The following is a 24,408-nucleotide window of genomic DNA, read 5'->3' as shown; positions in this document are numbered from 1 at the left end:
CAAAATAACCACTTTAAAACAGTACACAGTTCACAATTGATTCGACACTGGCCCAACGGAGTTCCGTGCCTAGAGATATTGGCCCCAAAGACTGGCCCCCTTTCGGTATTTCTTTTTGTATTAATTTGAGTTGAAAGTACAAGAGTGCGGGCAGGCGCTCACACTCAGACTCTGCGTCCAGATGCTCTGAGTTGTGAGAGGCCTGCTCACATATTTAGGGATGCTAAAAGCAGAGCCCAAAAGCTGGTAAACTCAAAAGCTTAGTAAAATAAAGCAGATTCCATCTTTTTTTATCTCTCAAGCCATTCTTTGACAATAAAGCAACAAGCTTTTAATAAATTAAAGCTCTCTAACTCTCTCTATCTCTTGCGTTCAATAAAGCATCTTTCAAAGTTTGCGTAAGTTTTTTTCTCAGCGTAAGCTTTTCCCAACGCTAAACTTTTCCTAGAGCTAAACACAAACTTCCGTGCAGTGCTTTTCGTATGTTGTTGCCACGTCAGCCTTCAACGTGATTTCCGGGGGCTTCCGTCACTGCAAGAGAGAATGTAAGGTGCAGCGGAATGAATGTTTGAACTTTGCTAAAGATGAGTGCTCCAAACTGTGCTCAAGGTTCCGTTTGTTCTTATGGAAGGGAGAGCCTTCCGTTCTTAATGAGAGAGTGCAATGAAGACAAACAAAGTGACTGGACACTTTGCGTGAAAGTGTATGAGAGTGAGAGATAGAGAAAGAAGAGAATACGACACCAGAGACGTTGTAAAACCCTCCTCTGAAGGCCCCACTCTAGTTGGGCGAGAATGTAAGGTGCAGTGGAATGAATGTTTGAACTTTATAAAGGTCTGCAACGCTTGCTTCTTTGGGCCGCGCCGAAAGCGACACAAAGTCTTGTGTGGCTCCTTCAATGCTTCAACTTTGTCGAGTGTCATGATTCCTTTTTCTTCAAGAATCTCCATGGCTGAAAATTCCTAAAACCATTTCCAACACAAAACCATGAACATACCTATTCTATGTAAAGTGATTGGAAAAAATCATGTTGTCCTAATAGACTGTGCATGCAATGTAGATGAACAAAGAGACAGAGTGCAAACCGTTCACCACAAACATGCAAACAATGAGATCGAATCTTTCTCTTCTGATCTAAAGTAATCAACTGTGGCAATTTACAACGGAAATGCCCATGCCTGGTGCTCATACTTTCATGTGCTCTTTCTACAAATATGTCATGCCAAAGAAGAGACATGGAATGTGACGTCCTTGAATGCATACATTTCAGTTTTTCATGAAAAATCTGCATACATCCGTGCTCATTCATGAGTGAAACGTGCTCAACGTACAATATGTCATGCCTAGGAAAAGGGATCACATAAAGCCGCGGACTAAAATACAGGAAACGATCACGAATGAAACATTCGAATAATGCGTGCTAACTAATCATTTGAACACATTGTACTTCCTGTAAAGGTTTTTTGGACCTAGGCTCGAGAGCCAAGATCAGTTCTTCCTGAGGGGGTTCCTTGGACCTAGGCTCGAGAGCCAAGATCGGTTCTTCGTGATTGATCGAATCTGCAATGAGGTTAGCTTCACTAGAGAAAGTATCAACTAACACATCATCCTTGTGAACAATCACATCATCTTCATGCAACTCATCATGCTTGTGCGAAATCACATCATGATCATGCAAATCATCATGCTTGTCAGTGTCATCCAAATCATCATGCTCATCATTATCATTCAGATCATCATGCTTATCATAATCATGCAATTCCTGTTTATCATGCTTTGGAGAAGACGAGACCGAGAGAGTCTCCTTTCCCCGAATCTCTTGCATCTGTGCCTGCACTTGAGAAAAGAGTCGCAACAACTCTTGCATGTGTCGCGCTTGTTCATGCTCACGCTCTATGGCTGTCTTTCTTTCTTTCTGCTTCTCTTTCAGCTTTCTTTCTGCGTGTCTGCGATCCATTTCTGCTTTTCTTTCTTTGCATTCACGATCAAATTCTGCCGTTCTTTCTGCTTTTCTTGCTTCGCGTCCTAACTTCCTGTTCATAAACATTTGCTCCAACTCCTCCATAGGAGTTAGTGCAATCCTTGGCGTAGATGGGGAAGGGGGAGGGTCGGAAAAACCTTCTGGTGGGGAAAATTCTTCTTCGCCTCTCTCATGCTCGTTACCTCCAAGCGAAGTATCCATTCCGCTTCGAGTGATGACCATCCGCTGAAGTCGTGGGTTCTTTTGGGTTCTTGTGGTCTTGGGTTCTTAAGTTCACGAGGAACTTGGATTCTTGTGGGTCTTGGGTTCTTGCGGTGCTTGAGGTTCTTGCGGTGCTTGAGGTTCTTGAGTTCTTGCGGTTCTTGCGGTTCTTCTTTCGCTTGCAATCTGTGTTAGAGAAGGATCTTCTCTTCACCCGAGTTTTGCTCTTTTCTGCAGGCGCACCCCTTGGCGGCCTTGCGCTTACACCAAGGTCGCGTTTTTCCACCTCATGTCGATTGGCCGGCCGCTAAGTGCACGGTCCGCTCTCAATGAGTGAAAAGAGGCACAAGGGGAGGTTGGACAAGCCCTTCTTTATTGGATTCCTGTCACTCTTCAAAAACACGATTTGGAATCGACATGCTGAAGAGGACTTGGGTTACGTGCGACCTCAACAAGCAAAAAAAAATTTCTATGGTTCTTGTGGTTCTTTCCTTGAATGATACAGAACACTGCCAAAGCTCTGATACCAATGTAAGGTGCAAGGGAATGAATGTTTGAACATTGCTCAAGATGAGTGCTTTGAACGGTGCTCAAGGTTCCTTTTGTTCTTATGGAAGGGAGAGCCTTCCGTTCTTAATGAGAGAGTGCAATGGACACAAACAAAGTGAATGGACACTGTGCGTGAAAGTGTATGAGACTGAGAGATAGAGAGAGAAGAGAATACAACACTAGAGACGTTGTAAAACCCTCCTCGGAAGGCCCCACTCTCGTTGGCGAGAGTGGTCTACTATTGATTGCACAAATTGGCAAAGTGGATGCATGTGATTGATGCAAGTCTAGGCTAGACCGATGTCGACGACGGGGCTGACGAGACCGATCTAAGGGCCGAAAACTGATGCTCTTGTCCTGCTGTCCAAAAATGCTATTGGCTGAAATTTGATGCAAATCTGCTGCTGAACCAAAAACGCTAATGGTTGAAATTGCGGGAACCAAAAACGCTGATGTAGGCGGCTTTCTACTGGCTGAAATCTGCTGGTTCTTAGGCTTGTTAAAGGTTGAAATTCTGCTGATGCTTTATCTGCTGAAAACGCTATGCAAAGGGGGGCGATTTGGGGATCTTGGAAACGCCAGGGCTGAGATTGTATGGCGAGGAAGTCTTGATGAAAACGCCAAGGCTTGGGAGGCTATGGCGATGCTGATGCCTGCTGAAAACGCGAAGTGCTGAAGTCTTCTGGTGATGCTGCTTGTTGATGAAAAACGCTAGGGCTGTGATTCTTGCTTGGAGGGAAAACGCCACCAAGGGGATCTTGCTGAGAGAGAGAGAGGGAACTTGCTGCCTGTGGCCTATGTTCTCCTTGCTCTTCTGCCAGATAGTGCTAGCCTAGGTTTGCTTTTATACAAACTTACTCAATTTGCCCTACCTACTTTCCAACAAAAGTCACTTAAATTAATAAGTGAAAAATGTCAAAAATAGGGAAAATAGGTTAAATGCACTGGAAAATCCCCCTGAAGGATTCTGATGGGAATGCTTATGATCATGCTATGTGCAACCAGAGGATATGCATCTACACTAAGTGCCTAGGCATGCACGGTCTGTGAACAGACTCACAAAAGTGCTAGAACACTTGCTAATCTAGACTGATTGGACTGACGGAACCCTTGTCGTGATGTAGCTTGTCCACGGACACATAGGGTTGGATGTGTCACGTGACAGAGAATGTGTGTGTGTGTGTGTGTGTGTGTTCGGTTTGAATATGCCACGTCACCCTGTTTGTGAGACCGTCGTTCTTACCAATGGTCTTGCCGTGCTTACCATTTGGTTGGTCTCGCGAAGTACTCGACTTGTTCTCCTTCGGCTTGCCTTTGTTGTGCTTCATTTCTAGTACTAAGGCGATTTTGACGGCGTCATTATAGTCCTTAGGGCTGAAAACTTGCACATTGAAGTTGATGTACTCGTCTAACCCAAAGAGGAAAGCCTCCTTGCGATCCTCATCTGACTTACACAATTGAACGCCAATCTGCAAAATATGGTTAGAAAAAGACATAACAGGGGATCCATTTTGCTTAATGCCACACCAATCTTCTTTTAACCGATCAAGGTACTGAGGTGGCACGAAGCGAGCCTTAAGCTTGTCTTGGAAGTCGACCCAACTCGACCCAACTGAAAGAGAGGGGTACGCCTTCCTCGGCATGCTCAAGATGCTTAGCATCTGTGACTCTTGCCAAGCTTGATATCAATTAACGGCATCACCCGCTAGGTACATGGCAACAGTCAAAACTTTACTGTTACTTGTTTTCTTGACAGTTGCAAAGTAAGCATCAAATTGATGCAACCAAGAATGAATCAAAGAAGCATCTATCTTACGATCATACTTGCTAAACGTCAACTTCTCAGTGATTGGGTTGTTGGAATCTGCATCTCTACCTGTGCTACCTGATAAATCGCCAACCTCCTTGAGTGGCTCGGACTTGGAGGAGAGTACTTGTAGGACCAACTCTTACATACGTTGGTCGCTCTGCGCCTCTCGCTCTAACTCCATAGCCGCTCGCTTCTCTTTGCCCGCTAAGCTTTGAGCCTCGCGTGCTTGCTCACCTCGAGCTCCATAGTTGCCCTTCGTTCTTCGGCCGCCAAGCGCGCTTGCTCGTGCTCATGCTCCATGGCTGCCCTTCTTTCTTCCATGGCGGCGCGTTGCACCTCTTGTTGTAGCATCATCTCCATCATCGACTTAACCAAAGCCTCCATAGGATTTGGTTCAATCCGTGGCGTAGATGGGGATGGGGGAGAATCGGGGAACAATCCTCCTCGTGTAGAAACTAGTGAATGATGGTGTATGACTCAGGATGAGTGATCAGTGGGTGCTCAAGGTTCCTTTTACTGACGGTAAGGGAGAGCCTTCCTTGACTTAATGAGAGAATGTGCAATGACCAAAGCACGAGAGTGGAATGCAAACTATGAATGAGAGTGCTAGAGAGAGAGAGAGAGGGAGACCAGATGGGGTCCCAAACCCCCCTCCAAGGGCCCCCCCCTCTATTGCGGAAATGGTGCTTTGGGTCATGTAGTTACTGTCGATTGTTCTATCCTTTCTTCGGATTCCTTGAAAGACCTTTTCTCAAGAGGTACTAAATATAGGCTCCCTTCCTCAAATGACTCTTGCCTTCTCAAAGCCATAGAAAAAGGAATTTCTAGTTTCGTAGTAAAGTTTGAGGAGTCTTTAGGAGTTCAAGGTATTTTTACCCATTGGAAGTCTGTAGTCCTCAAGAAAGCTTCTTTGAATTAGCATCTTGCTCTCGGAGCGTTTCTTCAGGAAGGAATAGCTTATCTTCTTCTGATCGTGATGCTCTTAGGAAATTTCATCGTGATTTTGTAATCTCTTACGTAGATAAGTGCTCTAATAACTTTGTTGTTACGTGCAAAAAGTTCTATTTAAAATGCTTGTTAGGTGAAGTAAACTCTGAGACTTACAATGATTGTGATCTTTCAATGCAAGAGGTTATCTTGAAACATCAAGATTTTTGTAAGTCTTTTGGTTTTAAGTGCCAGCTTAAATTACCTTTTTTATATACCATTTGGAAGTTCCACAAGAACCCTATAAAGCCTAGATTTATTGTTGCTTCTTGTAACACCTCTTTGACCGAGGTTTCCAAATGGCTTAGTTATTGTTTCAAAGCCATTTTACCTAGCGTAAATGAATTGTGGAAAAATATGCTAAAGGAAGCAGACGTACCTACCGATTCAAGTTGGATTTTAAATGATTCAGTAGGTGTGATTCCTGTTTTAAAGTTTTTGAACTCTTTAAGAAGCTTTAAGGAGAAATCTTCTCCTTTATGTCTCCAAACTTTTGACTTTACAACGCCATACACGAAGCTAAATTTGGAGGACCTTAAATTTAGAGTCAAGTCTCTTATTTCAAAGGTTTTTGCGTACAAGCTTGAGAAGGATAGGTACAAGGCATTGGTAGTAGAAAAGTCAGCCTTGAACTTTGACTATTTATGGCTGAAAAGTAAGAATGTAGATGTAGACAAAGGAAGAAGGAGATTCACCAGGATTGTAGATGACATTGACATCATATCTTGGTTAGATTTTCTTTTGGACAATCTATATATAACCATCGACGACTCTCTTTTCAAGCAAACAATTGGTATCTCTATGGGCACCAATTGTGCTTTTTTTCTTGCTAATTTCTATCTTTTTACTTACGAGTTTGATTTTATGGAGCGTCTTGTCCTTGCTAACACTTACCCAATATTTTTGCACAAGTTATGCAATGTAAGACGTTTTGTAGATGATCTTTTTGTCCTTGACGTTCCTTCTTTTCAAGATTTTATGTACTTGAATTCGAGATCCGTAGTAGGCGGAGGAATTTATCCCAAGGAGTTTTGTGAACTTAAATGTACCACAAATAGTGATTGTTGTGCCTTTTTAGACCTTAAGATTTTTCAGACCCCCTTGGGATTAGAAGTAGATATCTATGATAAGCGTCTTGAACCAGAATATGTCAATCTAAATATCATCCGTATGCCTCACATTTCTTCGAACATGTCTCTTTTAGCTAAGTACGGTGTCATTTGCTCTCAACTATTTAGATTTTCTCGTCTTTGTTCTAGTAAATCTGCTTTTGTTGTTCAATCTTGCCATCTTATTTCTTTACTAGTTGAAAAAGGATACTCATTCAAAAGAATCATGAAAAAGGTTCGTTCATTTTTGCATCGTAGTAAGTATATTTTTGATGTTTCTTCCTTTGGAATGTTCAAGATAATCAGTAGTAAATTCAATAGAAGTGGACAGCTAAAAAGCCCACTTATTGTTTGATTTAATAACACCTTATGTTGTTGTTTTGATCTTTAGCGCTTCTAGTATTTTTACTATAGCTTGACAAATGCTAGCCTTTATCATGGCTGAGTATGCCCATCACCTCCGGAGGGTGATAGAAACTCAGCTCGTTGGTTTTGTAGAGTACGTTCAAAGCATGAATGACCTCTATATAAACCTGCACCTACTCTTGGACATTGACGACGTGAGTAGGGATGTCATAGCTGTTGTCCAAGCTATGCATGATAAAGGTGATAATCTTATTCTTCCTGTTTGGACAAGCAGCGAAGTTGAGATCACATATTGTCAAGTTTGGTTCTTAGCTCTTCGTAGGTTTGTAGCAGTATTCATTTTTCGATTTCGTATTTAGTATACCCAAGGACTTAAGAATGTGTTCCTTTAGAAGTTGTTGTGTGAAGTTTGATTTCTAGGATTAAGTTTTTAAGATGTCTTATACTTTTTTGCTTAAAGTTGAGTACTTGTTTTAAGCCAAGTAAGTTGCGTCAACTTATTTTACACATGCCTTTTCTAAAAACATTTTTAAGTTAATAATGTTTTGTTTTATCTAGTTTTGTTTCGTAGCAAACTAAGTGATTTAGTTTGTTTGTTTGTTTTTGTTTTTCTTTTCTTTTCTTGTGTCCCTTGCTTTTATAGTTTTACGAGTGCTTTATTCCCTCTTATAATTCGTGAGTTCAGACTATTCTGAACTTATGAAGGTATATGAGTATTTGCTTTAGATTGCACAAAGGTCTGGTACGATGGTCTTGATGCTATGATGATGACTATGTCGACGACTAGGATGACGAGGAGGCTGAAAACTGAAGGCTAAAATCTGACAACTACCGTCCTGGATCTGCTACTGTGACGGTGTCGGGCTGATCTACTATCGCCGTGCCGGCACGAGGCCTGGGACAAGAAAGTGATGGCTGATCTGAGGTCTTGACGGGGAAACTGGCGAGGATCTGCAATCGGTGGATGCGGGTTCTCGCGAGGCCAGGGAAAACGTTGAGGTCAAAAATGCTGGCTGATTGTTGAGAAAACGTTGGAAGGGCTGGCTCTGTTGCACTTCTTTACTTGTGCACTGATGCCTTCATCTGTCTTTTGCCAAAACTGCAAACGCTAGGCTTGCTTTTATACCTCCCCCATGCTAGGTCGAGCAGCATAAAGAAGGCTCCACGATTTTGGGAACTCCAAGAGTCATTTAATAATAAAGTGACTTATAGTGATGGTTCATATGCAATGGCAGAACATGCTCATGCTAGGTATTGGGCACTGAGGCTAATGGTCATGTTGTTGTGCAATTAGAGGGTATGCAACTACTCTTAAGTGCTTGGACATGCACGGCCAGCGGACAGGCTCACAAAGGTGCCCGAACACTTCCTAAGCTATCCTAAACCCTAGAAGTAGGAACAGCTTGTCCACGTACACATAGGGTTAGATGTGCACATGACACCTCCAAAAAGGGATGTGGGTGTACTAGATGTATCGAAGGATTCTTAGATGATATTGTGGACCATTCTAGATTATCAAGAAGATTAGTGCTGTATCTTACAAACTAAATCTACCGCTTGAGCTATGTCCAGCCAAGTGTGCACATGGCGCTGTGGTTAGGGTTCCTATAAATAGGACCCTAGGTTCATTTGTGAGCTATCATGCACATGGAGGTGAGCGTGATGTCCGCTCTCTGCGCTCGTTTATCTATGACTATGGCTTGTGTCATGTCATGTGTGCAAGATGGATCTGGTAAGGGACTAATACTATCCAACTGCCCTCATAACGGTCCACGACCCACATAGTGGGAGAGAGGAGGAATATCAAGAGTAACTGACCAAAATCTGAGCGCCCCCTCCACATTGGACCAAATCTGGTCCTGACTGGGGCTGACGGGCTGAAAGCATACTGTGCCAGTAGTACATGGCTAAGCAAACATGGCTCAGGTGTCCCGATGAAAGTAACTATCTCACATAGGCCATGCACAGCTACAAAACTTCCCTTACGTCCTCTAGCAGGTGCAGCTCTGAGGTGACGCATTTTAACAGCTGGATACAAGAGTAAGTTTCCTTGTAGAAGTCTTCAGCCTCTGCATACACTCCAAGTAACCTCAAGGGGTTTTCTTATAGTACCTAGGCTCTTTTTTTTATGCTCCAGCACACTTAAAACAACAAACAAAGTCTAAAAGATAAACTAGACCCTAAAAGTTTGGTACACAGGAGATTTGGCAATCTCCAGAGAAGTGGGACCAGATAGCTAATCAGGGTTTCTAGAGTGACAAAATGTTAGGGTATCTAGAGCAGTGTCTCGAGATCATAGTAACAGGGAATGGCCGTTTTCAGGTCTCCGTTCCCCGTTCCCATTCCAAGTTCCTGTTCCGAATCCCCGTTCCGTGTTTCAAACGTGAGTACCCGTAACAGGGAATGGCATTTTGTTCCGCGTTCCCGTTCCGTTTTCCCGTTCCTGGTAACTATGCGAGTCGAGATGGCTTATAGAAATGTCTGGCTTTCATAGATAAATATAAATTCTTTCACAAAGATCATGGTTTTTAGAAGTTAGCGAAGGGACTTGTGAGAAAGGCTCCTAGCAAACATTCAGAACAGTCTGCGCTTGACACGTGATTGAGGGTGTCCTACAGTTGGCTGTGTAAGAATCTGCCTCCCATTGTGCATAAGTTGATGACAGTGGTGGAATGCCGCGAAGTAACTGGTAAAACAGGGTAAAGTGAGCCAAGGGAAAAGGGAGGAAAAAGATGGGGGTGGGGGGGGGGGGGGGTGGGGCGTGCTCATAGTCTCCAAATTGTGTGACTGACTGGATTGCTATCTGCAGATTGTTGGGCATTCTTTGGGAGGTGGCACAGCTGCTCTACTAACATATATATTAAGGGAGCGAAAGGAGTTTTCATCTGTATCTTCTGTTTGCTTTGCCCCTGGTATGTCATTATCTGTTGTATGGTACATTTTTAATTTTCTTGGATCTGGACAGAAAGAGCATTTGTTTTGTTCTGAGCTTTCAGCTGCGTGTATGACATGGGAGCTGGCCGAATCTGGCAAGCCATTTACTACCACGGTGGTTCATGGGTCTGATCTTGTTCCAACTTTCTCAGCTGCTTCTGTTGATGATCTACGTAAAGAGGTAACTTAGTGCAAAGACATTTTCAAATGGAAGTAGTTTTAGCAAGTCATTTCCCTGGTTTGGTTGAGCAGGTCACTGCTTCTGCCTGGGTAAATGATTTTCGGGAGCAAATAGAGAGGGTACAGTTTCTGAAGGCTGTATTACGCTCCACTTCAGCTCTTAGCAATCGGCTTTTATCCATTGCAAGGGCTTCTAAACCTCTTTACCCTTACTTGGAAGATGCAGCAAAAGCAGGGGCTAATGCATTGAGGCCGGTTTCTAGCGGAACACAGGTAAATAAAGCTTGATACATGTTTCAAATTTGTGTATCTTATCAAAGTTCTCTTCTTCAGGTTGTGATGAAACGAGCACAGACTGTCGTTCAAGCTGTAGTGAAAACGCGCCCATCTCTTGGACTTGCTGGCTGGTCATGTATGGGTGCCCGTCGTCGCACGGTAGTATCTCGTGTATCTTTGGAGGCTGCCAATGGCTCTTCAGGCGTGGAGAATGAATTAACCGAGAAAAAGGAGCTGCTTCCATCGTCTGGCTGGGTAGATGATAAGGATAGACATGATTTTAGAGATTCAAGTGCAGTTGGTTCTAGTGACCATGAGACGAACATTGGGATGCATGAAGACATTCATGAGCAGGAAAGTGGTGGCAGTGGTGATGATGATGATGAGATGCGAATCGGTGGAAAAATGGAAGGTAGGGGGGATTTTACAGAGGAGGATTTGCTCCAGCACTTGGAGCAAGAACTGGACCGGCAGCGGGAAGCATGTATATCAGAAAGGCAAGAGGAGGAGGAGGTTGCAAAGCGATTGACACAAGAAGAGGAGGAGAAGGTAGCTGCAACGACAGCTGAGGCTGGCAGCAACTGCATTGTCGTGGATAGCGGGGCCCATGGGCGAGAGCTTAACCGATTTTTTCCTCCTGGTCGGATAATCCACCTACTGGCATTTGATCTGGAGAAAACTGGGGGGGAAGATGAAGAGAGTACGTCTGCTCCATTGACTTCAGAGCAGGCAGTGTCTGATCCGAGGGTCTCTCATGTTGGCCTGTATTTGACTGATAGAACACTATATGGTAAGGTGCGCCTATCTCGCACTATGGTTAATGATCACTACATGCCAAACTACAAGAGAACTATGGAAGCTTTAGTCCGAGACCTTGAAAGTGAGCTTGAAACGTGATGAAGGCTACTGCCACTTCACAAATAACGAAGTAGGGCGGCGTCTTGGCGTGGCAACAAACCATGAAATAGAGAGAAGCATCCTTGTTTCTTACTCCCATTTCCTGTCTTATATGAAGGTCTGTATATGGTCAAAGGTAATTTGAATCTTGTAGCCACAAACTCTGAATGTCAAGCGATGTACAGGGACGGCCAATGGTTTGGTCCTAGATTGCAATATCTAGAGGAAGCTGAACATGATTGAAAGAGCAGTAAATAAATAAGTCGTGCAAGTTTTTGCCATGGCATTTGTAAATGAGGGATTTTTTGGAGGCCTTCAGAACAGAGCTAATCCTTGTTAAGAGCCTGGAATGGCTCTACCCTCAACGAAAAGATTTAATACTCATCAAGATTCTGAATTGACTGAAACTTTCTTCCACATTTTATTGGCGTTCCTGGTCTAATCATGTGTTAACTCCTTTTGGGTGGAGCCATTTATTCTGTGTGTACTTCCTTTTTTGGTTTCCTTCTCTGTGGTAAGTCAACAATCTGTGTGTTGATTCTTGGTTTCGGTCTGTGAGCTTCAAAAACCTGATCCATGACTGAGTTGATGTGCTAAAGCTCATGATTAGATATGGCATTGTTAAAAATTTGAGCACAGATCAACAATACCTAGTGTACATTGTACAACATTCTAAAGTATTTAGAGGATGAGACTTAGGATGTAAAAGATTTATCGCCTCTTCCATAATGCTGCGTTTGCATGACAAGAGTGTTACCATTTGAAGTTTGCAACGTCCATGGGGGCAATTGTTAACTTTTCCAATGTGTACTCGCGTGGATAATTCTCTCGCTCGTAATAGGTTTCGATTTCAAGAGTCGTCAAATAGTCTTAGGTCTCTCGAGATTGTTCCTATGAAGGTAAAAATTCTTTGTATATACAGCAGGTCTGCAGCTCAGACCCTCTCTCTCTCTCTCTCTCTCTCTCTCTCTCTAAGGTCTCTTGGGATAGTTTCCTATGACGTTAAAATTCTCTTCTTCTCTCTCCACAGACGTTAAAAAATCTCTCTCTCTCTCTCTCTCTCTCTCTCTCTCTCTCTCTCTCCACACTGTTTTTTAGGGTTTTGTAACTGGTTTTTGCTGTTTTGAAAGGTTTTAAAACTGTTTTTAACTGCTTTATAGGCTTTTGAAACTGTTTGTTGCTGTTTTTATAGGGTGTAGCCATTGTATTTTGCAGTTTTTTAGGGTTTCAACAGTTTTTTGCTGCTTTTAAGTCGTTTTTTGCTGTTTTTTGGGGTTCGCTTGGGTTTTTTAATTTGTTAGGGTCTCTCTCTCTCTCTCTCTCTCTCTCTCTCTCTCTCTCTCCAGCTTGTATCGGTTTGGTCTCAAGTCATTTTGACCTTTTGAAGACAGTAATTATCACTTCATTTCATTTCTCTCTAAATAAGGAAAAGAGAATGTCTTCCCCACTCGCACCAATTGCTAGCACGGTAAAATTCGCGCTCACGAACAAGCACATTTCGACATTGGAGATAGAAATTAAAGCTTGGAAGAAGAATGGAGAGAAGCGAAAAGCTCGATGCGCAAAAGAACGGATGGGTTGAAGTTGTCAAGAAGAACCTCAAGCAAGAGCCAAGAGAGGAAGCCGAGAAGTGGATTGAAGTTGCCAAGAAAGAGAAGACAAAGGAGCATACGCCCACCCCAGAAGAACAAAGGAGGTGGACACGATCCATGCATGTACGAATATCCGGTATTAAAGACCGTGATAATGTGGATGAGGAAGTTAAAGAGCTTATGACAATGATAGGGGTGATAACACCCACACATACCAATGCATGGAGAGGGGGGAAAAAGAAGGCAGTTAGATATAGGCACATCCTCGATCAAAGAAAGAGCACTAATTTTGTGTTTCTCCTCAATGAAAGCAAAGGAGTTCTTGAAAAAGACTCCAACTTCAAAAAAGACAGGTGTCTTTTTAGCTTACCATGGCACAACTAGCACACATGATGGAGGTCATTCTAGAGCCGTTGGATCTATAATGGACAGGATGTAGGAGCCTTTGAGGACAACTTCATTGGGAGGGACATTGTATTTTACTAGGAGACGCATTAGGCACATGGACAAAGTTTATAACATGTTAGTGGATATAGATGGGAGTCTGCCCGTAGACAGGAGACAAGATCAGAGCGTAGGGGACAAGGGTCTGGGGGAGTGCTAAACTTTACAGGGAAGTGTTACAACCGATGATAGACATTGCTCACAGAGATGATCATGCTAGGTATATGTGGGTGAGATTGAGGGCACAGATTGACATGTACCTATTTATTGCTATACGCTATTTTGCACCTAGTACATTAGCTTATGCGGCGTCCAAAGGGCTACTATTTTGGATGAGGATAGTTGATAATTCCTTTTTCTTATATTGAAAGCCAACTTGTCCTAAATCTTGTGAGCAAGGATTCAAATTTTCAACCTTATGTTAGTGGACAACATTCACAATGGGAAAGTTACTTACCTCATATTGGAGTATGCACATATGGCAACATGGTTTGAGCTACATGGTTTCTCTATGGACAAGCTCCCCCCTTTAGTATTCTTTAGTTGCTCCCCTCTCTATCTCTCTGACACATGGGGAGGTCTCTAGACGAGGACATGGGTACAGCCTATACAGGAGTTGGGGACAAAGATGACTACATAAAGAGAGCATTTCTCGAGCTCACAGAGGATGGGTTCTTATAGGCCTTCCTACATGGACACTCACTTGTCCTACCAATGTGCTATTGAACAAATTCAGACATCATCACATCATTTGAAGATTGAGATTGGCTGATATAGAGGCATTTCAATTGAGGCCAGGTTGTGCCAATTGTGTTAGAGAGAGCCAGAGACAAAGCTTCAATATATATGCCATTGTATAACATACTATGAGATACATGGCTGCTTTCACTGTCTTTTTAGAGAGGGTTTTGGGGCTCTATCTAGAGTTTTGACACACCGAGAGACAAATCACGATGTTCTTCCATGTTGCTTCTTGCTCAAGGATTGGCTTTCTGCTGATCGCCTCCTTCAAGCACTGGGAAACATTCTTGGGTCGAGATGAACTTCACTCCCTTCTGGTCATTTCATACAATGGAAGAGGCTTCATTGCAAACATATGAATGAATCTGCGATACAAAATGATATATCACAGGAATGAAGTGAGTTCAGACATATTCGTTGGTGCTTGGGCTTGCTGCACACACCTAACTTTGTCTTCCGCTATTTCAATACCGTTTCTAGACACAATGTCCTAGAAGTTGACCCTTCTAGACCATGAAGACTGACTTAAATGGGTTCATACAAATCCTCTTTTCCTTGCATATCTCAAACACAATTTCCAGAAATAGGAGATGCGTTTCCTCCGTTGAAAATATTGTAAAGTCATCCACAAAGATAGCCAAAAAGAACTCACTAAAAATCTCCATCATGCAACCTTGAAAGGTAATTGGAGCATTGCATAGTCCGAATGGCATTAGGTACATGAATGCTCCCCATTCAATGATAAAGGTAGTCTTTGCTTTGCCTTTGGTGCGATTCTCACCTGATTATAGCCATTGTAGCCATCCATGAAGCTACACATTTCGTGGCCCGTTATTTCATTCGACATCATATCTGTGAATGGGACCTTGATTGTGTGGGCATTCACTTTTGATAGTTGACACACATCCTCAACTTCCTATTTTTCTTTGGCACAACCACTATCGGGAATAACCAGTCACACTGTTTGCTACCTTTGTTACAAATCTCACCTTTAATTGGTTGTCAATCTCCTCCTTGACCTCCTTACCATAGTTAGGATTCATTCAATATCGCTTGAGTTGTATTGGTCTCGGATCTGGCTTAAGTGGTATCCTGTGCTGGCAGACCTCTAGATTGATGCCTTTCAAGTTAATGTGCTCCCAAGCAAACACATCTTTGTATTTGTGAAATAGTTCCTTGGCTTTTTCCTTAATCTTAGATTTTGGATGCTTGTTGATTTTGACCATTATGGGATTCTCTTCTGAACCGAGATTCCACTCTTTGATTTCTTGGTCGTCTAGCAGCAACTAGCTTAGTTCACCTCCTTTTTTGCCGGTGACTCAATTTCCTTGTCAGCTTGAATATTTGTTGCATATTCATTGAATGGATTCCCTAACTCAGGCTCAACTAATCCTAGCTATCCGTTTAGTACCTCTATCAAGGTTCTATGCATTGGTTTTCCCTTGATCCGCTTCTGATCTGGAATTCTCCTTGTCCTGGGTTGACTAAGTTGGTGTTCTGCACATCTAGCGTTACTAGCCTTTCACCTGGGTTGGACTCAAGAAAATTGTCAGGATATTGTCTTCTTTATCACTCAGCTCGGTCTTTGTCCATTAGTACTGCATTCAAGTCAATCTCTGCTATGGGAAATATGTTCATAGGAGCATGCGCTCAATCTTCTTTGTCCCATACTTTCTATAGAGCTCCTGTAGTCTCTTGGATTTCTTCAAAGTCCTAGTGTTATTAGTCTTCACTTGGATACGACAATTGGGTCCTTGAATTGTTAGCGTTTGACTAGCATAGTCGTGAATGGCTCCCACACTTCTGAGCCAAGGTCTTTCAAGTAGCATACCATATGCACCTTACACGTCCATCACTAGAAAGACGTTTTTAAACTTTTCCTTCCCCACTCTGATTTGCAAATTTTCTACCATACTAATGGCCTGGACAACTGGTTGATTAGCCATTTGTATCATGAATGGTGCTGATTTTATTTCATAGCTTTTTGATCTTATAATCAACTTGGATGATTGGCACCTCATCATCTTTGATGGCAGATGAGTCCATGGCCATTGCTTTCGCTGCTTGCTTCCTCTTCTTTTTAATAAACTTCATAGCCACTGGTAAGGTCCACCTAATATCGTCTAACTTGACCGTTAGCTTTTGAATCCACTCACAGACCTTCACATAAATTTCATCTTGCTCATTAATCAGAACTGCTGTGTGAACTGGAAGACATTTCTTCCAATTGATTATCCTCGTAGTGCCACTCAACAGGAATGCTATGTCTGGTGCCCTAATTGACCCTTGGGTGAGGATTTGGATTGCCCCTATGTATTTTCCATCCTTAGGTCTGTACTCTCAGCCTTGGCCAAGTCTATTATGACTTGTCGTACTCTCTCATCTAGGCTCTTCATCGATGCTATCACCAACTCATCCAAACCCTTACCAGCCTCTTCCTTACCTGACACTCCCATGGGCTTGTTTTGTGGCGGCAACCTCTAGATGGTTCAAGCCTCAGAGTACTCAGGTTGCTCTGACACCTTCTTAGCTAGATCCTATGTGATCATGGCTGCCAAAGTTCTCTGCTCTTCCCACTCATAGACCACCTTTGCCTTTCCATTGTCCTTCCATGTGGCTGATCGCTTTTCCCAATCTCCACAATCTGCTTCGTTTCTTGTTCAGTCTCGTGTGGTAGACCTTGATCACCACTCCCTTGCTTATGGTAATGACCCGCACTGAAACTGATTGTGCTGCTAGCTTTGCTTCAGCTCCTTCTGACAACACTATTAGAACATTGGGTTGCAAAATGACCATACTTCTTGCAAGTGTAGCAACTCAGATTCCTGCATTTGAAATCAGCCTTGATCATTAGTGCCATGATATCGCCTTATTTTCTCTAGAGCCAAATGCTCCATCTGTCTTTGCCACCTCCGGGTTTGTTAATGCAATCATAGAAAAATCTTTTCCCTTCTTGAAATGATGTATCCTTATTTTGCAATTATTCCAGACATGGAAAAATGCCTTACAATGTACATTGAGAGCGCTCGTCATACCTGTAATCTCTGGATTTGTATTTTGAACACGAGGTCTCTACCTTGCCGACTGAAGGTCTTGTTTTGGACATTTCTGCGATCTGCTTTGACTTGCCTCAATCTTTCTTGTTGAGGAACCTTTCTTCTTCCCTTTGACATGATCATATGAGTCACTATTAGATAAACTGGAGTTGGAGCTAGACTCTGACTCCTCAGTTGACGTTTCACTATCACTAGAGTCTCTTCATCCCTTATGGCCCTTTTCTTTCTTTGCATGTTGCTCTAGCTTCAATGCTCTCGGGACCAGATCGTTGAACTTCTCGGAATTTGTGTTGGAACCTTTTGTTTCCTAAGATTTTTACTTTTAAAACAACTGAGGAACTAGACATGCATTCTTTTCTATGAGGGAGGCTCATTAAATTGTCTAGTTAGTTCCTTGATCCTCTCCATGTAGCTCCTGTGGTGGCTGAAAGCTTTTCTTGCTTGATTTTATCTAGCTCACACAGGATGCCCTCATCACCTCTATCATCGGTATATTTCAAGCAAAATTCTTTGATCATCTTGCTACATGTTCTTAGCTTGTAGGCCAGGTAGTGGTGATACCACTTTTGTGTCGCATCCTTCAAGGTCTGTGGGAAGTATTCTCCCACTCATCTTCATCAATGTCCTTTAGTTCAGCATATTGCTCAAATGCTTGGATATGAATGTCAGGATCATCCTTCTTCCCATCCTTGAAGATTGGAAAAGGGGTTTTCAAATCATTTGAATGCTCAATGTGTCTGGTTCAGTGATGATGTGTGTCATGGTCCCCATGTCTGGATTTGTCCTTCAAAGTCAACTTTCCTTCTCTAGGCCGATGCTTGTTGTAATGGTCCATGTTTGCATCCCAATTATCATTATACTGATTGTCGAGTTTTGTAACTGTGTCCGTCTCATGCTCTTTTCCAATTTCTCGTGCGTGGATCTGCCACTCCGTCTACTCACGTCACTTCCCTCAATCAAATCCTTACCTTTGCCCTTATCTATCCTCTGAGATCCATGAGACCGAGAGCGCCTCTCCGCTCACTTTGAATGCCCTCTCTTGGAGACTGAGTTGAATGTTGAGAACCCCATAGTTCCTCGGCTTCCCTCTGGTCTAGGTGGGCATTCATGTCATTTTTCAGGTGAGGTTCATTGTTAGAGCCTCGCTTCGATTCCTCAACCACTATGCTGACATGATCTTGCTCCTCAATGAACTTCGTGGTTGATCTCCTTCTGTGTCCTACTCTTCTAGGTGGCATCGTTGAATTTGAGCTAATCCCAAACTCCAACTAGGAGATAGGTTCTCTATCAAGAGCGTTAGCTCACCACCGTGATTGCCAAAATGGAATGAGTTGGTCAATTCTGAGAGCTATTTATTCTAGGTTCGAGACTTGGAGTTATGTGCAGACTTCAAGTTCAGAATATAGATAACAGAAAAACCAGACAAAGACTAAAATGGAAACATGAAGACAAAATATTGGAATTGATATGTATTCAGATACTAGAAAGTATACAATTAGCACCAGATAAAGCTACGAAAGAGCTAATTGATGCTCAGAGCAAATTCTCATGACTAAGGCATGTTCCTAACGTCTACAGAGAGGCCACTTATCTCCATCATCTCAGGGATGATCAAGGCTAAGGCCTTGGTTCCCCATGGGATTATCCAAGTAGAGCTAGCTGTCTCTCTTCTGGTGGTGGAGGATCTTACAAGATTAGTTGCATTCATACATAGATTATTGGAGCTCCCACGAGATCGTTATGCTTGGCTACCTGTGGAGTCCTCATGGCTCTTGACAGCACAGGGAGACACATCATGCTGATATGCCAGATGGAAACATGGTTTGAGCTACCCCCCCCCCCCCCCCCCCCCCCCCCCCCCCCCCCCCCCCACCCCCTCTCTCTCTCTGTGACACGGAAGGAAGTCACTAGACTTATGCGAAAGGATCTGTTTTAGTTGGATACTCAGAGGACATGGATACAGTCTATACAAAAGCTAGGCACAAAGATGAATACATATATAGAGCATTTTCTCCAACCCATAGAGGATGGTTTCTTATTTAGACCTGCCTACATGGAAACACTCAGTTGTCCCAAGGCTTGTGATGTGCTATCGGATAGTTTTGAACATCATTACACTAATTGGAGATTAAGACTGGCCAATTTCAAGGCATTGCAGCTGAGGCCAGTTTGGGTCATCTGTGCTAGAGAGAGCCAGAGACAAAGCTCCACTATATATGCCAATGTACAACATACTATAACATACGTGGCCGCTTTCACTGCCTCTTTAGAGAGGGTTTTGGGCCTCTATCTAGAGTCTTGAGATACTAGGTTCAAAAATGTCTTGGACTCTATCTATTGGAGATTCAGGGACATCGAGCACGGTTACTGAGAGAGAGAGGCTCACAGGCCGAGAAAGACACTCACAGATAGATCATAGTGTTCTTCCATCTAGAGATTGAGTAGAGACGAGAGTAGCCAGAGAGGAGGGATACATGAGGTATTGCTAGTAGAGGTATGGTCAGTGATCGAGTAGCAAATTTGGGGAGATCCTAGAGGCCCAGGATGAGGGGATGCTCCCTTTGCCAGAGGAGGTTGCATCAGAGGATCAGGTCTAGACATGGGAAATGCCGTGTTCAGAGTCTCACCATGGAGGACATTGACATGTTCATGCATCGGTCGATGCGAGCCATCTCCGGATTCTGATACACACATATCCACCATTTTGTATCTGTTCTCTGAGATACACATCCACCTTTAACCATGATACAACTCTTTGGTCTCAAAGGTCATTTTGGCCTTTAGAAGACATTAATATATAACATTTCATTTCGTCTCTCTCCTCCCCCTATTATGTCACGCTTATAGGAGAGGGGATCTAGTCTATGACACCGTTGGGATGAGCGTCCAGTGTTCGGGCGGATGTAGTGTGAGTCCGACCACTGTGGTCGGTCACTTTTATAAAGAGAGTCCAAGCCCTCATTAGTAACTATCGACCCCTATTGGCTATGTGCCAGTGGTTAGTCGGTGAGGCTAGGAGTGCGCGACGTCACCTTGAGGAGGTGAGGCTTGGTGGTATGGGACGCTCGGTCTTACAGGTGCACGCCTACGTCCTTGGATGCTGCCCGAGCATGGGGTGGCTACCAGTTGGTGGCTATGGTTGGCGGGTGGTTCCGTCTGTGACGCATGTCCATAGCCAATCCGTGTAGCCGGGAGATCCCTCTACATGTTTGTTTCATGGTATTAGAGCCAGTTTGGGTGCATGATGGACCATGCGCACACCTATGGATTAGTTTGAGTCAAATAACCTCAATTTCACGTAAATTTTACTGGCTAATTGCTGAAATTATTGATTTTTCTTCTCGTAATGAGTGTGTAGATGAAAATTAATGTTCCTTTTGTTGATTTTTGTTGAAAATCAGAAGCTTTTTGATTAATTTTGTCAAATTTTTATGAAAATTAGAGAATTACTTATTAATTTTCCAATTAATGACTAAATTCAGTGTTGTACCTTTCTTAATCTCTCAGTGTATTCTTCTTTTGTGCAAAACACACACACACACACACACACACACACACACACACACACACACACACACACACACACACACACACACACACACACACACACACACACACACACACACACACACAGAGAGAGAGAGAGAGAGAGAGAGAGAGAGAGAGAATCGCCTCGCTAATCCAGTGTGGACCTCTTTGTGGAGGCTATTCAAATGCAACCAGCGTAGGCTTCCATGTTGGAAAAAATCTCCCTAACCATCGTTGAGATATCCCACGCAATACCCTCCTCTGTCTCCACGCCTCGTTTACTGCATCACTTGCCCTCATCAATTTTTTATGTGAAGATTTTTTTTTGCCTCTTGCAATTTACTAGAATGGCTTCTTCTTTTTAATACGGCCAGGATATTTTTTTCAAAAGGTTTGAAACCTGAGTTTATTAAAAAAACTCACTTATAGAGACTACGTATGGAAAGTGACCCAAAATGTAAGTGATGAAAACGGATGCATATCTATGGTTTTTATGATTATGCAAGTGATCCCACAAATTTAGGGATTTTTTAAAATTTCGTTTGGGAATTTTCAAATAAAAGATGGTCTTTTTTGCGTGAAACTGACGTAGTTTTGGTCCAAAGTGAAAAAACGGCCCAAAAAATTAACACATCAGTTGAAATTTCCGTGGGGAAGAGAGAGAGGGATTCTTTTAAGTGAATAGCCCTGCAATTTTCCCCTTCGGTTCAATTCCCTTCATGGTTGCTCAATCTATGTGTAAGGCAGTCCCGCTTGTTTGCAATCTTGTATCTGAGCTTATGAGGGAGTGAATTATAATTTTCCTTCTTCAAAATGGTGCGTGGGCTTCAATATGGAAGCTCTTAAATCTCTGAAAAATCTGAAAATGGTCGTCATGAAGGTGGAAGCTTGTGTATTCCTTTTTCAACTGTTTGAAGTTACGGCTTTGTAATTGGGGGCGAGGCTATGATTTAGTGTTTTAAATTTCTCATTTTAAGTAAAATTGGATGTGAATTGGCGATCCTTTCATCATGAAGTCGCTTCCAAGACTAAACAAATTCCAAGCACAATAGGAGAGAGGATTTGTGACTGTTTTGTCACGAACGCTCTTAGATTTTAAACCATCTTTAAGAAGAGGGTTGGTGATTTCCCATAAACACTTTTTTTTGCAAATTTTTTGTGATTCTTATCATGAACTCTCACAGCCAAAGGTTCCGCACCTTCCCAGCTATACCGCACATATCCTGACATTCCTTGTAAACTTGATGCGAAGTAGCTGGGGTGAGTTCAAAAACTTGTTTTCATAGGTTTAAATAGGGCAACCTGTTAGACAGAAATCCTAAAGCAAAGAAGGGTTTGTGCACAGATGTATATGGTGCGATAGCATAGACCATGGCAGAAGGGATTACGATAACTTTAGTCATGCCTTGAAAAGAGATATTGTGTTTTTTTAAGGACGGGAAGATCCATCTCTGGGAGACATGTATGCCATTAGGAGCTAACTTTGGAAAAGGGGTTATGTGGAAGTTAGTGGAGAATATGGAGACCATTCATGCCATCTTTGCAGTGGAGGCTGCTACCTATAGGTCAAAGATAGCGCTAATTCCAAAGAAAGGGTCAAAGCCTACTCCAGATGCTTTTGAGGATGTTGATAGTTTGTGGTTGTATGCAGTGGCGCTAGGCAAAAAAGAGAAGGTAACTAAACAGGTATTACATGAAGCTGGTGATTGCATATGCCATACAACAGGTTGGGATGCTCCTTTGGACTCTCTATTAGTGCATGCCTATCTTGAAAAACTCCATAACAATGAAACAATTGTGGAAGAGAAGCGTAGACACGAGAATGGAGATGCAAGTCCCTCTATTTCAAAGAGGGTTACAAGAGCTGGAGGAAGAAAGGATCCAGGACCTTCTTAAGAGGCTTCACTGTAGGTGCCTCCTCCTCTTGAGGTTCCTATGGAGGAAGCATCTACAGGAAAGAAGAAAGAGCAAAGAAAAACAAAAGTCCCTATGTGCAGACTACAATCCGACATTGAAGCTACCACAAACTTAAAGCAGGTATTGGAGGAAAGGATTTTGAATAGTAAAGTTGAGTTTACCTTGGGCGAAGTTCTTGGCATATCTAAGCGCAAGTTTCATGAGGAAATTATAGATATCATAAAAAGAAAGAGACAACTCTTACTGAGTCTATTCCTCCACAATCCTAGGGTGAAGAATAATCACTAAAGGCACAAGGGATACATGTACAAGAGAAGGAATATGATGAAAATATGGTAGGATGCTACCAGTCTTCTGGAAGAGATATGGATGCTAGATTTGTGGATGATGATGATGAATAATATGAAGCCTCCCATAAAAGCCACTACTCTAAAAGTCATTGGGCAAGAGCTACAACAAAAACTTTAGTCAAGGTGGGTGATCTTGAGGAGCCATATATTGCACTGAGAGATCATGGCTCCGAAATCAATCTTATGTCCAAGAGTCTTTACATAAAGGGCAAGTGACCGATATACATAGACCATAGGAAACTCATACTGTATAGGGAATCTCTCCATCCTTGCCAAAAGGCACTATTCATGCATATTTTTTTCCTACATCCATTCTCGAGTGAACATCCTTATCGGCTTCTTTCCCAAGAAAACCTCTTGTCGCTCATGGCTCTCTCAAAGATGTGCTCAATAAACTTCATAAATCTCCTTTCTTAGCATTGGAAATCAACTTGTAATAAGCCCTAGGCCACATGGGATGCATGCATTGTAACATGTGGTTTTAAGTCTTGCACACAACACAAAGTACTTTTATGCCCTAAACATACCATAAACTAGTATGAAAAAATCATGATTGATCACCTAGAATTTACTATGTGTTTAATATTTATCTAAGTATTTTCCAAATCTAGATAGTTATGCATCATCCACATTAGAATGCCTCTAATGAAGATGTTGCACCGACCTGCATGTTGAATCGTGTCTATTGCTTCTATGCATGCCCACAATTGTTGTATCTCTTCAAGTAGGGGGCAAATATATGCATCTGTATTCTTCACTTTATACCAACCCAACACAATCAAGCTTAAGAAAAAATTTCCTTTCTTATTTACTAGCCACGATGGAATATTGTAGTTGGCAATGACAAATAGCCATAGATTCTAGGATGTAGATTGATACCCTTCTATTCAACCCACATAATAGGTAAATATATTATAGGTTAACCCTTCAAGCAAAGAGTCTAAAATAATTTTCTTGTAGCTATCTTTATTGCTTGATATATTATCATTTTATTCCATAATATATTATCAGCTACTCAAGAGACTAAGGAGAACCTCATAGAAAATGAGTACACTAGGCTCCTCCACACTTGAGCTAGTATGTTATAGCTACATTACAAATGAATCGTTCCCATTTCCTTTGTGTGGAAAAGGGATCATAAAGGATTTATTCCCTTGCAAATTGGATGCTACATCCATTTTAGGTAGCTTGTGACCGCAACTCATGGAAGAATTTATGCGTACTTGTATGGTATGTTAGAAAGTGAAGTATGATAGGAACAAAATGACAAGACTTCTCAAACCTCTAACTATTCTAGATTTCCCTTGGGAGAGTATTGCAATGGAGTTTGTTTTTCATCTTCCCAAGGCTTAGGTTGGCAGTGGCATATAGACTATAGTATATGGATTCAATAAGCATGCTCACTTTGCACTAATGAAGAAGAAAATGAATTCTAATCATTTGGAAAATTTGTTTGTCTCACACATATTTTAGTTACATGAGATGCCTAC

At 42.4% G+C, this 24,408-nt stretch overlaps 1 protein-coding gene across 3 annotated transcripts in view; it reads left to right on the top strand.

Annotated features, from left to right (window-relative positions):
* LOC147434819 (uncharacterized) overlaps positions 1–11,712 on the top strand; it is a 50,660-nt gene extending 38,948 nt beyond the window's left edge. For all 3 annotated transcript variants that reach the window (XM_086491235.1, XM_086491236.1, XM_086491237.1), the window contains exons 5-8: positions 9,813–9,915; positions 10,000–10,118; positions 10,190–10,390; positions 10,451–11,712. In XM_086491235.1, the coding sequence (XP_086347361.1) occupies positions 9,813–9,915; positions 10,000–10,118; positions 10,190–10,390; positions 10,451–11,290 (1,263 nt within the window). In that variant the 3' untranslated portion in view covers positions 11,291–11,712. The remainder of the gene's footprint in view (positions 1–9,812; positions 9,916–9,999; positions 10,119–10,189; positions 10,391–10,450) is intronic.
* The last annotated feature ends 12,696 nt before the right edge of the window (positions 11,713–24,408 follow it).

This window comes from Adiantum capillus-veneris, chromosome 19 (assembly GCF_014529385.1).
Source record: "Adiantum capillus-veneris isolate H3 chromosome 19, ASM1452938v2, whole genome shotgun sequence".
Taxonomy (NCBI): domain Eukaryota; kingdom Viridiplantae; phylum Streptophyta; class Polypodiopsida; order Polypodiales; family Pteridaceae; genus Adiantum; species Adiantum capillus-veneris.
The sequence above is the reverse complement of the archived record's forward strand: the minus strand, read 5'-3'. Positions and strand labels throughout refer to the sequence as shown.